General features: G+C 38.5%; 1 protein-coding gene across 1 annotated transcript in view; it reads right to left on the bottom strand.

Moving 5' to 3' along the window:
* LOC306762177 (gamma-aminobutyric acid receptor subunit pi) overlaps positions 1–9278 on the bottom strand; it is a gene marked incomplete at both ends in the record, with an annotated part of 79721 nt that extends 70443 nt beyond the window's left edge. Inside the window, one exon of the mRNA XM_079248591.1 lies at positions 9226–9278. Coding sequence (XP_079104717.1) covers positions 9226–9278 — 53 coding nt within the window. The remainder of the gene's footprint in view (positions 1–9225) is intronic.
* Positions 9279–18133: the final 8855 nt, after the last annotated feature.

Genomic DNA, 18133 nt, shown 5'->3' with positions numbered 1-18133 from the left:
CTCCTGGTTGACCCGCTCCGTCTGTCCATCTGTCTGTGGATGATACCCAGAGGAGAGGCTCACTTGGATCCCAAGAAGGTTACAAAACTCCTTCCAAAATCGAGAAACAAATTGGGGACCTCTGTCAGAGACGATGTCATCCGGAAGTCCATGTAAACGAAATACCTCCCTGGCAAGGATCTCCCCTAATTCCTTAGAAGACGGCAACTTGGCAAGAGGAATCAAATGAGTCATTTTGGAGAAACGGTCAACTATGGTAAGTAGTACTGAATGATTCTTGGAATTGGGCAGACCTGTGATGAAATCCATTGACAAATGAGACCAAGGACGACGTGGAATTGGGAGCGGCCGCAGAAAACCAGCTGGCGGTCGATGAGAAGACTTAGCTTGGGAACAGACACGGCAAGCAGCAATAAATTCCTTGACGTCCTGGACCAAGGTCTCCCACCAGAAGCGACTCTGTACCACTGACAGAGTCTTGGTCACACCTGGGTGACAAAATAAACGAGAACAATGACAAAATGACAGTACCTCTGGGACAAGGTGCACTGGAACAAAGAGGCGACCCTGGGGACAGTTCTCAGGAATCTGGTGTTGTTGTTGGGCCTCCCTTATCTCTCTCTCCAAACCGAGTCTGACGACCCCCAGCCGGACAGAATGGGGAAGGATGTAGTCATTCTGACCATCGGACTGTCCCTCCTCCGGAACCTCGTGAAGCCGAGAGAGAATCTGGCTTGGTGTTCTTAGTTCCTGGTCTGTAGGATAGGGAGAAGTTAAATCTGCTGAAGAACAGGGACCATCTAGCCTGTCTGGGATTGAGTCTCTTAGCAGATCGTAGGTACTCAAGGTTCTTATGATCCGTCCACACAATGAATGGGTGCTTAGCCCCCTCCAGCCAGTGCCTCCACTCCTCGAGTGCCAGTTTAACCGCCAGGAGCTCGCGATCTCCCACATCATAATTCCTCTCGGTTGTGGAGAGACCTCTTGAAAAGAAGGCACATGGATGAGTCTTGCCATCAGAAAACCTTTGACTTAGAATAGCCCCCACTCCTGAGTCAGAGGCATCCACTTCAACAATAAACTGCCAATCAGAATCCAGTGCGTGGAGGACAGGTGCCGAGGTGAACAAGTCCGTTAAGCGAGAGAAGGCACGGTCCGCCGCTGTATTCCAAATAAACCTGTTCTTAGATGAAGTAAGAGCATGCAAAGGTGAGGCGATGGAACTGTAATTTCTTATGAACCTGCGATAGAAATTGGCAAAGCCGAGGAATCTCTGAAGTTGCTTGCGAGACTGGGGAACCGGCCATTCCTTCACCGCTGAAACTTTGCTGAGATCCATGGACATTCTGTTGGGCGAGATGACATAGCCCAGAAACGATATAGAACTTCGGTGGAACTCACTTCTCTGCTTTTACAAAAAGGTTATTCTGTAAGAGACGGAGAAGGACAGTGCGGACATGGCTCTGGTGCGTGGGGAGGTCTTTGGAAAAAATCAAAATGTCATCAAGATAAACAAAAACATATAGTCCAACCATATCTCTGAGATCATTAATTAGGGACTGAAAAACTGCAGGGGCATTGGTTAGGCCAAAAGGCATGACAAGGTACTCGTAGTGCCCTGTGGGTGTATTGAATGCCGTCTTCCACTCATCTCCCTCTTTGATGCGGATGAGGTGATAGGCATTCCTGAGATCCAGCTTGGTGAAGATGGTGGCACCTTGAATGAGATCAAAAGCAGCGTTCATAAGGGGAAGAGGATAACGGTTCTTTATAGTTATGTCATTTAGTCCTCTGTAGTCAATGCATGGTCTTAGAGTTCCATCCTTCTTTCCTACAAAAAAAAAAACCCTGCAGCAGCAGGAGATGAAGAGGGGCGTATTATTCCAGTCTTAAGTGCCCCTTCAATGTACTCCTTCATGGCATGAGTCTCAGGTCCTGACGAGTATAAACGGCCCTTGGGAGGGAAGGTACCGGGTAAAAGATCAATGGAGCAGTCATAGGGACGATGTGGAGGAAGAGAAGTTGCCAAGTGCTTGTTGAATACCTGCTTGAGATCGTGATACTCAGGAGGAACCTTAGAAAGATCTGGGTAGGTCTCTTGACAAACTGGTTCAGCGGAGAGTGAATTAGCCGTTAGAAGACATGTGGAATAACAAGAGGATGACCAGCTCAGGACCTCACTTGTCCTCCAATCAATGTGCGGATTGTGGTGAAGCAGCCATGAAGCACCAAGAATAATGGGTAGCTCAGGGGAATGGATGACAAGGAAGGATACCATCTCCTGGTGATTTCCTCCTACAATGAACTTGAGAGGCGCAGTCTCTTCCGTGATCTGGTGCAACACATGACCATCAAGTGCAAATACTTTCTGCTTTTTAGAGGTGGGTAGTAATGGAATGTTAAGAGATCTTGCCAAGCCTGCATCAATGAATTCCGTATCAGCCCCAGAATCGATACATGCCATAACCTGCTTAGGAAGACCATTTATGAGGAGTTGTGCCTGTAACGAGACTAAAGAGGATTTCACCAACCTCTGACTCAGTAGGAACCTCCTATCTCCTACTGAGCCTGGTCTTTTAATGGACACCGGTGAACCAGGTGACCGCTCTCTCCGCAATAGAAGCACAATCCCTCCTTTGAACGTCGTGCCCTCTCTTGTGGTGTCAAGCGGGTCCGTCCAATCTGCATGGGAACCACAGGGTCCCCTACTGGAGCTGGGAATACAGGAGATTGTGCCAGGGGATTACATTGTGACACGGGCCTTGGTTCAGTGCGAAGGCTGTTAGAGGTTTGGCTCCTCTCCACTCTGCGTTCGTGAAGCCTCTGATCGATCCTGGAGGAGAGAGTCTCCAGCTGGTTCAGACATCTCGGAGCTTCCCGGGTAGCCAGTTCGTCCTTAATCTCCTCATTAAGTCCTTGATAGAAAGCGTCACATAACGCCTCATCATTCCAGCGGCTTTCTGCTGAGAGAGTATGAAAATCTATTATATAGTCAGTAACCCGTCTCTTGCCTTGCTTTAGAGCTAACAGACCCCGGGCAGCTTCTCTCTCAGGTGGGACTGGGTCAAAGACTCTGATGAGCTCCCTTGTGAAGTCCTTGTAATCATAGCAGATGAGCGAGTCTCTCTGCCATTCGGCCGTTCCCCACAGCTTGGCTTTCCCTGAAAAAAGTGAAATCATATAGGCAATCCTAGCCCGTTCTGACAGGAAGGAAGAGGCCTGCAATTCAAAATGGATCTCACACTGGGTTATGAAGGGCCGACACTGACTCCGCTCACCTGAAAATACCTCTGGAGGAGTCAGACATGGTTCATGGCGAGGTGAGACTTGGCAAAGAGACGATGATCCAGTAGCTTGGACAGAGGCACCTTCCAGTGGAGCTGCAACTGAGGAGAGGTTAGATAACATAGTCATCATGTCCTGCATGCTTGATTCCAGTTTGGTGATGGACTTCTCAACACATGAGCGCCACTCCTGTGTGGACGATGGATCCATGTTGGCCAAATAATACTGTAATGAGTTACCCTGAGGATCCTTAATACAGCCACACACAGGGAGTTCTGGACAAATGACCAGTTTATTGGTGGAGGAGTATGAACAGAAGATCAGTCCGGGGGAATGGTCTGCAGAAGAAACCAGGCAACACCTGGGAGGTAAACAGGATGGCAAAATACTCATCCAGGCAACGACAAGGCTCAGAGATCCAAAGACAGGCAGGGTCGGTAACCAGAAGATCTGAAAAGTTGCGGTGTCCGTCGAGGGCAAGGCAAGGAGGGTAATCCAGGGGCATAAAGCAGAAGGTCGGCAACTGAGGATCAATCCGTAGAACGCTGGAACAAAACTAGACATAGGTCTGATTATTATCTGGCAGAGAAGGAGGGATTGGAGGGAGCTTAAGTAGGCAGTGAGAGAAAAGGAAACCAGGTGAACTGAATGAGGTAGCAGAGGCAATTAGGAAGCCAGCAGGTGGACCGAGTAATCAATGATGCGCGCCAGGGGATCAGGGTGGCAAAAACATGACATATGGTTTTCTATTTTGTTTCACTATTGTTTGTATTTGTGCTTCATTACATGAAGTTCCTGAAGCAATGTAGTATTTATCCTAGTGAAGGTTTTGGCAACTGCATTAGGATGTTTACATGCACCATGACATGTTATACTCACAATTTTAGCATAGCTAAGTGTGCAAAAGCAAAATCTAAAGCATTACTTCTGCTGAAATCCTTCTAAACAATCAAGCTGTAATGCGAGAAGCACATCTTGTGATTTGGGAATCTCTTTCTAAGAGTGTACCAGAGTCAGCAAAGACAACACTGGAACATCGTAGGATATTTAATCACGATGTTATAAAATGTAGGTTTACTCCTGAGTTACAAATTAACCATTGTTATCTTAATAAGCAACTGACAGACATAAAATTAATAAAAACAATGAGTCATATGTTTAGGTTAACAGCATGAAGCCTCCATCAACCTTTCACTGTCTATTTTGAATAATTTCAACAATGATTTCGTTAAATACTAATATTGTAATAACTTTCTGCAATGCAATAAGTGTGTAACCAACTTGAAAACACACGCATTTAACATTCTATGAATCCGAGAAAACAAAGTAATATTTATGATTATTTATGACAAGCTAAATCTGAGCATGGTTTGATTTGTACGGGAGTGTGTAGGCATGCCATATGGGTTTCTGTTTTTGCCACACAGGTGGTTTTTTACAATTTACTACATCAGCTTTTGTTAGTAGTGTTATACTCAGCATGAATAGTTCCTAGTTTCTGGGTGCTACTCTGCCTGACTGACACTTGGTCAGCTAAATGTATTCAGGGATTTTGTGTCTTTTGCAGGTAGGACAGCTGAATAAACATAATTGAGCACTGACTTGAAAATTAATGAAAATATCTCCCTTATATAAAGGATGGCATACATATCTTATGCTAAAGAAGATCCTAAACTGGAAGAGCTTCCTTTAAAATTTAGTTAACTTGAACATCTCTTACCATGGTTACAACTTTATATCCTAACCCTCATCTGTGTCTGCTTGCATTGTTTCTTTATGTTATTGTCATATCTTGCACCAACCACCCCTGGATATTTACTTTGCTGAGACAGCGTAGACGGTGCCAACAGGGTGATGCTTGTCAAGCTCATTTCTTAGAAGAATCATTGGTTGTTGATGGCAACACTATGGGGAGGCAAGAGAGGCATGACCACCGCATCCTATAAAGACCTTGCAGCTGACAATATAAAGTGATGAGATCCTCTGGACAAACACCTCATTGTTTGAGAAAAGTCGACAGCTGCTCCGAACATGGGGATAGGCAAGATGATTATGAGTTAAGATATTGTAATGCTTACTTGTATTTATCAATTAATGAAATCCCAGTTGAGTTGTGAGGTGATGTCTCTAGTTGTGTGTTAAAACCTAGGTATGAGATAGAAATGTATCTTCTCTGTGAACATTATAAGTGTAATAAGGCACTACTTATGTGAACAGAAACAAGCATCTATGATTTTCTTTTTTACATCAGAAACAGCCAAACGTTGTCAAAGAAGCACAAGACAAAGTCACATGGTGCTTTTTCACTTTGCTTCTGACAACTGACTTAAAGCTCTCCAAGAAAGATTGTTCTGCAGCAACTTGTTTCTGCTTGCAATTCTCACTGCAATTCCATGTTACAGTACACGTCTTAAGAGAGGTTAGCCTCAGTAAGGTAGTATTTTGGCTCAGTAGGGGTTAAAACTAATGATTATAATGCTTAAAGGCAACGAAAATATTTTCTGTATTTAGCGTTAGTGTACCCATGGCTGTTTCCCCTTATATACAACTCTGTTTCAGTTTGTTGACATCAGAAGTTATCTGAAAGTATAACTAACATGATGACTGCAGATGTAATGGAAAATCAGGGATCTACAGTATATTGTATCACCAGGACAATGATTTAAAGCAAACAAGGCATTGCAGGGTTAAAAAAAAAATGCTGTAAAGGTGATGACTAATGTCTTTTCTTGTTCAGTATTGAATAAAAGTAGATGATAACTGATCGTTGTAACCATTTTGTTATGTTTTAATCTTAAAAACTCCACAAGACAGGCTCATCTGAATTGACCGCTTTTCTGCATTTGCTGTTCTTGTTAATGCTACTGTAAGAGTCTAACACCATCCAGGGTTCAGTGAGGTTATATTTCACTAATGTGAAGCTTCAAGCTAAAGCTGGCACTGGGATATTTACGTTACATAATGATGTTCCACATTCATAGTGTTAGTTTAGCTCTCTTCTTTATGCTACCAGCATGGCTAATTAGATAGGTGGCTGGAAACCCTGGTTAAACGAAAGAAAGCTGCCACCATAGTCAAGTAGAGAAAGAAGGTATAAAGATCTAAGAACTCACAAGTCAGCTGCTGTTTAAAAAGGATCAGTGCCCTGTAGGTCAAACATTTTTCTTCCACATCTACAGGCGCAGACAAAATTGTTAGGACCCTTTGGTCAATGAAAGAAGAACTCACAATCGTCACAGAAATTACTTCAAATCTGAAAAATATAATAATAAATATAAATTCTAGGAAATTTAACCAAGCAAAGTCAGATGTCGCTTTTGAACAATGCTTTAAAAGAACTTTATAAAAATAAACTCATGAAACAGGCCTGGACAAAAATAATGGTACCCCAAGAAAAGATTGAAAATAATATTACCAAAGGGTTAATCCAAGGTGTGTCCACTATTTAGCATCACACGTGTATACAACCTTGTGATCAGTCAGTGGGTCTATATATAGGGCTTCAGGTATGGACTGTGCTGTTTGCTGACATGGGGTGTACCACACTCAGCATGGACCATGGAGGATGCAACATGGAGGAAGCAAAGGAAAGAGTTGTCTCAGGAGAATTGAAAGTAAATTGTAGACAAGAATATTAAAGGTAAAGTCTAGAAGACAATCTCCAAGCAGCTTGATGTTCCTGTGACTACAGACGCACATATTATTCTGAAATTTAAGATCCATGGGACTGCTGCCAACCTCCCTGGAGGTGGCTGCATGAGGAAAATTGATGACAAATCAAAGAGACGGATAATACGAACTGTAACAAAAGAGCCCAGAAAGACTTCTAAAGAGATTAAAGGTAAACTTTAAGCTCAAGTAACATCAGTGTCAGATTGCACCATCCATCGTTGTTTGAGCCAAAGTGGACTTAATGGCAGATGACCAAGGAGGACACTTTTGTTGAAAACAAATCATAAAAAAGCCAGATTGGATTTTGCCAAACTACATGTTGACAAGCCACAAAGCTTCTTGGTGAATGCCTTATGGACAGATGAGACAAAAATGGAACTTTTTGCCAAGCCACATCAGCTCTATGTTCACAGAAGGAGAAATGAAGCATATCAAGAAAAGAACACGGCCCCTACTGTGAAACATGAATGAAGCTCTGTTATGTTTTGGGGCGGCTTTGCTGCATCTGACACAGGGTGTCTTGAATCTATGCAGGTACAATGAAACCCCAAGACTATCAAAAGATTGTAGGGAGAAATGTGCTTCGCAATGTCAAAAAGTTTGTTCTCAGTTGCAGATTATGGGTCTTGGAACAAGACAATGATCCGAAACACAGCTCAAAATACCCAAGAATGGCTCAGAGGAAAACATTGGACTATTCTAAAGTGGCCTTCTATGAGCTCTGACCTAAATCCTATTGAGCACTTTTGGAAGGAGCTGAAACATGGTGTTTGGAAAATGCACCCCTCAAACCTAGACAACTGGAGCAGTATGTTCATAAAGACTGGGTCAAAATACCTGCTGAGATGTGCAGAAGTCTCAGTGACAGTTACAGGAAATGTTTGACTGCAGTGATCGCCTCAAAAGGTTGTGCAAAAGAATATCAAGTTAAGGGAACCATCATTTTTGTCCAGGTCGGTTTCATGAGTTTATATTTTTTATATATATAATTCTGTTGAAGCATGGTTGAAAAGCAATATCTCACTTTCATTGGATGAATTTTACAGAATTTTTATTTATTATTACTTTTGTAAAATTTTACTTATTTCTGTGATCATTGTGAGTTTTTTACTTTCATTGACTGAAGACTACAAACAATTTTGTCCATGCTGTACAATACTTGATCGAGTCTCAATTACCAGGAACCAAATGGACCCATACCTCTCTCACATCCATCTCCAGTTTCACAGATTTATGACATTTATGCCTCAATAGTCCAGATGTTATATATATATATATATATATATATATATATATATATATATATATATATATATATATATAGTATATATATATATATATATATATATATATATATATATATATATATATATATATATATATATATATATATAGTATATATATATATAGTATATATATATATATATATATATATATATATATATACTATATATATGTATATATATATGTATATATATATATATATATATATATATATATATATATATATATATATATATATGTCTATATATATATATATATATATATATATATATATATATATATGTCTATATATATATGTATATATATATGTCTATGTATATATGTATATATATATATATATATATATATATATATATATATATATATATATATATATATATATATATATATATATATATATATATAACATCTAGACTATTGAGGCATAAATGTCATAAATCTGTGAAACTGGAGATGGATGTGAGAGAGGTACGAAGAGGTACGAGAGAGGAACGAAGCACTACATTATACAGAGAATATCTTACAGCAGAAATCATTGAGGCCCAGATGCTTGGCCTTATCAATAATGTGCAAAGTGCTTTCTGTACTTTGAAGAAAAAAATGTAAGAAGAGAGCCTTCTCACAGATACAGGCAAATGTGCACCAAAGCCCCCCATCACTCTCTCCATATTGACCTCAGCAGGGATGATAACACCAATTGTATGCAATGACAGATGCATGCAGTGCTGGGTCTTGCCTCATCAGTTCTGCTCAGCAGCATCATAAATGTGGCAATGACATTTCAATGCTTCTTGCGTGATGCATGAGGAGTTGTTATTGGAGTATTGATGGTTCAAAAGAAAATGATACAACTCAGTCCCTTCATTTCTTCTACTGCAAACCAGTCTGGCATCATTACAAGTTGAAATCAAACAATGCATGATAAAGCTCCATGACTCTTAGGAAAGTGTGGTGGTTGCACATCTAAGAAGTTCTATGTCTTACCTGCTAATGAGGAGGATGGTGAACACGGTTCCTCCAGTGACAGAGTGAGCCATGGCTGAAGGAGAGAGATTGCCTGGTAGAGTTTATCTGCAATAAAAGTGCACGGAAGAAAGTAAATGAGGGGGTTGCCCATTTAACATCAAGAAATGGTCATTTTCCCTTACAACCCAAATATTTGTATGTATGTCAACAGTGATGCTAGATATTATTGGCCCATACTAGTCTCTTCAAGATCTTCCCCTTTAGCTAGCAGGCATCAAAGATGGTCTGTGTCCCATTGCCCTATTTTTACATCTCAATGGTTTATAGTTGAATTAATATTTTCTACTTGTATCCCCATCTTCCAGGTAACAGGTGTCTCTCTGTGTGTCTTTCAAACACTCCTAAAATGTGGGACACTCATCCTGACATCTGTAAAAATCACACAGCAGTAAGTTACAGCATTGATTTGCCTCAGGGATGTTCTCTCAGCAGCATAATGACCTCTCGTTAATGACTTCACCCCGACTCCAGCTCTGGTGCTGAGCTTGAGACTTGGGTGAAAAGCAATAAAGCAGTTTCCTTCTGAGAGTCTGCTCACTTCTTCTATCCCCCCCTGCACCTCTCTACCTCTACAGATGAAAGCACTAACAGACAGAAACCCTTAGAGGCCAGGATGACTTAAGCAGTGACCCAACAGCCATGGATGGCAAGATTAGCTAAAGGAAACTTTTAATGTTAAGTAGAAAGAAAACTTTTGTCCGAAGGTCTTATACTGACTTTCATTGGGGTGTAGGCTTTGCATTTGGTAAGACTCAAATATTGTATTATAAAGCGTTTGGTTGATTTACTTACACAATGCATGAGTCTCTAGCAGGTAAATGTGTAAATTTCACTGACAAAATGATTGACATTTGCAAAGCAACCATATAAAACAGTCAAACTGGCCTGGAAAAAAAGGTGTAACAAAAACTACTAGTAGTCACTACTCAAAAGTTTAAGGAACCTGTTTTACAGGGAGAAGCTACTTGGATTGAAAGTCTCTAAAGACCCATGATGGCCCACAGACATTTCCACCCTTGTGGGGAAGGCCATTGGCTTGTATAACCTCAGGTGCCTGAGGAAATTAAATGAGTCTGCAATGCTGCCAAGAGTCTGTTCTTTCTGGGAGCATTAATGTTCGGCATGACAACCGTTGCTCTTGGGAAAAGCTTGCCTTCAAGAAAGCATTCCAGTACTAAAAGGTGTCACCAGGACAACACAGCTATGCTACAAGGCTTTGCAGATCGAATATTACCTCCACCATGGATGTTATGTTTATCTGCCCATGTCTATCTGTTTGTCTGTTAGCTGAACGTTCATTAAGCATTACCTTGAGATGTAGACTTTCCTTAAATAGCATTTAAGCTAAAACTGTGTTTTGTCCCCTTAATAATATTTTGACATGCATTATTTCAATACTGTTAAAATGAACGCCATGTAACTTTTGACACAAACATTTACCTAATTTGAGTAATAATAGATAATTTCTGGGTGTTTGACACATGTTGGCACTTCAACGGGGCTGCCCTTTTCAGAAATCAGGCATTGTGACTTTGCAGGAGCAGATCCAGCTTTCTTAGATGTGACCTGCAGTGCTTCGCTTTATGGTGACACTTCTATAAACAGAGGGATCTGTACTGTGCTACTTTTCCTCCTCTACGAATGAAAGTTTGTCATGGCTATATAAAGTAAGATGGTAAAAAATTATGTCTGAGGAGGCCAGAAAGAGAGCTTGGGAAATAGAAAACTCTAAAGGAAAGACAAAGCCAATTATGGCAAAAAATGTTCTCATTGGAGGAGAGGACACTGTGGATGTAAAACTCACTTTGTTTGCCTCCGTATTATTAGTTAGATTACCAGTTAGCCCGTTGCTTTTTGTGCAAATGTACCAAAATGTGATGTACTTTTTCCCATCTTTCAGGCAGCAATTAATCAAGACGATGGCAGTACGTGCCTGATGAATTGTAGAATGTTGCTATATATATCCATGTCTTTATTTTGCTGTTCAGTAGAATCTAAATGCAGCTGGTTGAAGTCAAAGGGCCACAGACCAAAGCTAACATGATGTTCTGTGCAAGTTGGACTGGCTTACATGCAATAAATGTATTCCTAATGATGCATGTGAATATGAAGTGGCGACAGAATGTTATAGTAATTTCCAGGCTGTAACCTGTTACTTTTGTATGTATGGATTTTTAATGTCTAACAAGTCACCATAGAAAACACACAAAGAAATGCATATCATGCAACCTTTAAGTTAAAGGTGGTTAATGTGGCTGTTGAAGAAGACATTGCAGCCTAAAAATTATGGTCAGTAATGTAAATATCAAAGTAGTAACACAACGATTAGCAACTGGCCTGATTTAGTTTTTTAGTGTTCATACGCTGTTCAATAGTAAGCAGTATTACTGTAATGTCCTATAGCCTAATGGCTTCTAGGGACATTACATGATGTCATAATAAATAGTTAATGATATGAACTGTGCCAAAGTTACAAAAAGTTTGATTTTTTTGTGAGTGTCACAGGTGGAAACTGTTTAATATTGCTACAGTGTTTTGTGGCTTGAGGGAGGTTACAGGTCGATATCCCTAACTTACAATTACAAGTAAAGAAATTTTACATAGTTTTATCATTTCCCCCTTTACTAATTCCAGGTATTCCTCATTAACAGCGTGAATTTTCAATTTATTCATTTTACACTGTCAGGGAGCCTAGTAGTGTAGAGTGGGGCTGGGCAATTTTAAATAAATAACAATCTGGGTTTTCAGCTATCATAAAAATAGTCCATTCTTTTCTCACTTTCAAAACCAAGCTAGTCTCTTTTTTGTTAAAAGCGACTAGCGACAAATCTAGTTGGAGTTATTAAAAACTTTCCTGGTGTTTTGGAGACTGACTTGAAGGCACATATTGTTCTGCAGTTACTGTCACGAACAGGCAGCGGGAGCCTCTCCCCCCCTTCCTAAAGCACTCACAGATGGTCAGTCTCCCTGTTGGCTCCGGCTGCAGGTGCAATGTAGAATAATCGCAGTAGCTTGTGGAACTTCACTACAACATAGTTTATCTATTCAGTTTACTTTACTTACTTTTTACTAGTTCATTTCTTCAGTATTTGCACTTTGTCAAGACAAAGCTTCATGTTATTTGTTTGTTTTCTAAAGTTTGTAGAATCCTAAAGATATTGTTTAAAAGCCACTGTTTAATGTTAAATTCATTAATGTTGTTAAAGATAATGGATTATTGTGTTAAATAATCAAGATCTCAATTTCAGTCAAAATATTTTTACCATAATCGAGCAGCCCTGGTATAGTCATACACAGCCACAACATCATGGCACCGCCTCCTCATGCTGGTCACCAGCCTATTCACATTTTGCTGTGGAACAGCATCAAATACCTAAACCAGGAGTGGTTGAAGCTCAACCATTGGGGTTGTGTTGGTCACTGACAAGTACAACACACCCAAGCTGATCCCACAAGTGTTCATTTGTGTTGATGTCTGTGGTAGCCTGATGATTATGGCCTTGCAGGAGAGGGAATTGTCATCTTGGGCGATGAAGTTAGGTACCAGATTCTGTAGATATGGGAACACCACTGGTTGCAGAAGTTCATTCTGAATTTTCAATCAGGTAAGTGACAATCAGTCAGATGTACATCTGTGGCTAGCACAGAGACCTGACAGACCTTAAATCTCAAAACAAGAATGAATAAGGAGAATCATACTGGGAATTTTGGAGCATTTTGAGGGGAGGGTAAAACCAATGCATTTACCAGAGTGGTTCATTCCACAAATGGATGTTCCTTTGTAAAAATGACTAATGGGGCTTTCCAAAAATGTATAATACAACACAGATTGGTATTTATGTGGAAAATATAAAAAATAAATTTGTTTGTTATTGCAATCAGTTTAGATTTCACTCCTAAATTTAAGTAAAACTTGGTCAGTAATATTCAAGCATAAGTCTATACCACCAGGTATAGACTCCTTTTACATCCTGCATTACTCATGCATTTGTATTATTTGTGTCATGAAAGATTTATAGAATACAAAATGTAGAGTCATGATCAATTAAGGTAAACAAGGCACAAAACTGAAAAATCTACAGTGAATCTGCTTTGTTTTGCACTAAAGTCTCGTGTTAAAAAAAGCTAAGCTGAATAACTCAATAATACATTGCTTTGTAGGAGACTAGACAACTTTCTATTCAGCTCTAAATCAGTCATTCATGTTGCTCATATGTACACCAATCTGATTTCTCCCCTCATTTCTTTATTCTAAGTGGATACAATGGATTGTGTTTTTTAGTGTCCTACAAGTTCAGTCAAAAAAGAAAAAAAGCTGCGTCAGTGTAAAATTGGGATACTCACAATTTCAGGAACACCAGTCTGAAATATTTGAATCTTATTAATGAAACAAAGAAATTAACAAGTAAAAAACTGTTTTCTTCGTATGTGCCATCACTACTGATGAAAATGAGCATTTTATCTACTGTATAACCCAGCATGTTTACATCATGCTTTTTGTATGGATGTTGATTGAGTTTCTTTGTCCCAATAAAATAAATGTTAAAAAATAACAATAAAGTAGATCAATTTATTAACTGGGTCTACAAATTGACAGGAAGAGTTCATTTAGAGCAGCCTAATTTATACATTGTCATTATGTATAGCTGCAACTACCTGCAGCACAACAACTTGACAATAAAAAGTTACTGAAAATGCATTAAAGCTGCTGTTTGTTAATGATAAATTGCAGATAATATGGCTGTATAAGCCAAAAACAGTAACAATAAAAAATTGTCAAATAAAAAAAAAATTAAAATTAATTCTCCATAAAAACTCATCTTGGCTTTCCATTTTCACTTTGTGTTTTTGTGCCCATGTAATCTGTCTATTGCTTAAGCTCCTGTAATCCCTCCATAAGCAGAGAAGACAAAAAGACTAAAACATGTCAAAGTAATGTATCCAACATGACAAAGTTTCTGACTTTCATCATAAAAACTCAGAGAATGAATGTGATAGATAATAGAGCAAATAATTTATCTTTTGTTTCCCACCAGCTGGAATTGAATACATCTGTCTCATCTGTCTTTGATCTTTTGGCAGATGATTATAAAATCACACAAAACTCTCAAAAAAGCTTTTCTGACCTCATTGCACTTACACAAACCCGATATGAACTCAGACCAAAACACACAGATGTGAAGTTGTTATAATTCTGGTACACTGTGGAAACTCACAGGACCTATTATGTATAAGTATGTCTTTCCAGTTTCACAAGACTTCATGGTGTAACAAAACAAAAGTAGGAAACCTTAGATGTCAGTTCATAAAGTGCATGCAGAGAAATACTTGTCTTTGAATACTCAAAAAAAAACCATCAGATTCAGCTTAATTCACAAATATAGTGTATTTTAAACCTGATTGTAACCTCTTCCTTTATGCCATTGCATTTCTGGCTTCTAAATCTAATGGTTTTGTGGTCAAAACCCAACCACATAATGATAAGGAGAATTAGTAACTAAAAGCGGGGAAAAGGCAGAAGGAAAAATAAAAGCTGAGCGTTGCACTTAGGTTTCACATTTTTAAATCTTTTGCTTTTCCTTCCAACTCACATCCTGTCGCCTCTTCAAGATCTTAATGCGTATTCATAAGTAAACATCTAAAGTTGATGTTTCCACTTATGGTGCATTGGGGCACATATGTCAAGGCCCTCTGCGTGCATACATTAGTAACTTAGACTTCAGCAGTACTGGATGCCGTGAGAATGAGGCACTGTAAACCAAAGCATTTTGGAAGCTGCAGATTTTCAGTAGATTTTGAGCATCAAACTTTAAAATTAATGTTTACCAGACTGAAAATCTTCAGACTATATTTTTACAGGGAAACTAGAAAAAAAAAAAGAAATCTTGTCTTTGCAACACTGATTGTGAGTCACTGCCTTCTTGATGATTCACCAGTGAAGAAAGTCTTAGTGTTAATATAGCATGTTTTTGGTTTGTTTTCATATAAAATGTACAGATTCTCAAAAATTATATTGGGAAAAAGTAATTAGATCATAGTTGGTTTGGTATTCCAGTGGCTGAATCTTCAAGAATCTCTCTTTGTTTCACCAAATTGTCATTATTTTATTTGATTTTTTTATTTATTTATTAAGGCATATAGTAGAAGTATTTCCAAACATTTCTGGAATTGAGATTTTTTTCCTTGGTATTTATCTAAGTCCAGAGGCCACCCCGTTGAAGGGTCAGACTTAATACTCAAGGATGGGAAACAGTTCTCGAAAGTCAGCTGCAACTCCAAATGTTGGCAATTTGATTTTAAGCTGACTTGAAAAGGGCACCAACAAATATCAAAAGATATGTCAGGCATTACTGAGTCACTTCATTTAATTCTTTAGCTTTTCTCCCCTTTGTTGTTCTTATCCTGGGCATGCTGGATGAGTCACATCAATGGCATGTGGCCTTCAAGCTGCTGGTCCACATCTCCCCCGTTCCATTAGTTACTGTTTTTTCATAGTGCTGCAGCTAAATTGGGTTTACCTTGAGGAGGCTTTCCTGTGCAAATATATACATGACTTGAAAAAAGTAAGGGACATTTGGTGTTTTATGTGATGTCAGAATGTACCTGAAATGCATCTAAAATGCATTAAAAGCTTTATAGGTGAATTTTCTGAATTAAAATGTTTAGTATATTTCTGCATAACATTAAGCACAAAATTATAAAAGAAATGTCTGAACAATCCACCAAATATGTACATAAAATATTGCATGATTTGTATCAGAGATTACTAGTGATAGTATATATTTTTTATTTTTCATCTTCTGTGTCCTGCTTTACATTCTCTTGGCACTCATAAATTTTTTTTTTTTTTATATATACTCATTGACCCCAATAACCTAACTCCCACGGCCTTTGATGCAAAGCACAAATCCGGTGCTGTCTTTCTGTCAGATTTAAAACCTCAATACCTTAATGGTATTGGGATTATTTTTACAAGACAGCTCTTGTAGTGTTCAGCTCATCATGACAAAGACAGTTTAGAAAATCACCAAAGTGATTAATTAAGCCATTGGGAATAGAAGTCCATTCTTAATAAGCTATCACAGTCTTGCTGTGATAGTTAATTGTTAAACCAACTTAAACATTTATCAGTAACTTGGTTAGGTACACTGGCTTAGTTTATTGTCAACACAAATAGCTGCCCAGGCAATGAACTGGAGCAATTCAGTGCATTTAGGAATATACACATGGTCAACACAACCTGCTGATGCTCAAGCTGAGCATCGATATAAAGCTGAAAAGAGATTTAACCCTTTCAACATCTTTTGTGCTTGTGGGTGAAATTTGGCCAATAACTGAACTTTACCCAAAATACTAAAAACAACAGCTATAATCCAATATATCATAACAATATTGATTATTTTTAAAGTCTTGAATGGTTTGGCACCCCGTATTTGTCAGAGTTGTTACATCAACATGATCCAGCCAGGACTATAGGTCCTCTTCTCAATTATTACTTAAGGTCCCATTGGCCAGATTAAAATCCAGGGGTGATAGAGCCTTTTCTGTTGCTGCTCCTAAAATTTGGAATAGCCTTCCCCTTCACATCAGAGGTGCTCATTCTGTCTCTGATTTTATGTCTTTTTATGCAATAAGGGCAGCTGCTGCTGTAGAAATGTGCTATATAAATAAACTTGAACTTGAACTTGAATATTGTTTTTCATCTCATAGCAAACATAGTCAGCATTTATGCATCTACAGATAGTTTTAAACATGTATTTTAGCCACAAAGACAATTTTATCTCATAATATACTTCTCACTTTAAATTGAAAATTAAATGTGCTCATATGCTAGGGGGTTGACAACAGGTAAGATTATTTTCAAAGTTCAATAGACCATAAGTGGAGTACAACTGAAAAATCTTTATTTTTCTCAAACTGTATTTTTGACAACTGTGGTGTAATGAGTTTAAATATGACTAATTCAAATTTTTTCTATTATTCTATTTTCTATTCTACAGTCATTTACAAAACACTTTTTGTCCAAAGTGACATAAAAATTGAAAAACTGAAAATGGAAAATTAAATGATAAATTAAAAATTGAATGTATGATCTGTCTCATTAACTGCATGAATTACACTAGAATATTGTTGTGTACACTTGGTTGATTTTACAAGGATACTACTTGTAAAGGATACTAATTTGCTAAAATTGTGATAATTTATTGTACTATTGTACTTATTATCAAAATAAGTGTTTCTGAGGATATCTTCTTCTATCTTATATCTTGTTGATCTTGCAATAAAACAAAAACAAAAACAAAAACATGTTTTACTTGGCTTAACTTCAAAATGGGTCATATTTAGACCTGACACAATATTTAGAGTTACTTGGCTTTGAACGAGGCATGGTTCTTTGTCTGAATATTTTGGAAACTGTGTAGATCACCTTGTTGATATCAGAGGTTTGTAGAAACCATCTCTTAATGCACAACACGTTGAACCTTGCTGCAGATGGGCTCCAGCAGCAGAAGTAGGGACAATTTTAGGTTCAGAGGTGTAGGGGTGCTGAGCATCCAGAGAGCTGCTTGACCAGGCAAGATATATATTAGCCTATTAGTGAAAACACCTGCTCTAAATGCACAGGTAGATCCCAAAACATGGCAGTACTTTTATTTTATGGCACCTTGATTCTACACTTGTGGACACAACTGGAAGTTGGAATGATTTAAAGATGGTTTCTTCAACAAACATCCAAGCAAAGATAGCAGAGGATCATATAACTAACACAACTAAGGACCTGAGCAGACTAACACCCACAATTACAGACAAAGAACTTATAGAGAGCAAAGGACAACTGGGAGCTTAAACACTGAGGAAACATAAA

The sequence above is a fragment of the Telmatherina bonti genome (assembly GCF_933228915.1).
Source record: "Telmatherina bonti genome assembly, chromosome: 11".
NCBI classification, from domain to species: domain Eukaryota; kingdom Metazoa; phylum Chordata; class Actinopteri; order Atheriniformes; family Telmatherinidae; genus Telmatherina; species Telmatherina bonti.
The sequence above is the reverse complement of the archived record's forward strand: the minus strand, read 5'-3'. Positions and strand labels throughout refer to the sequence as shown.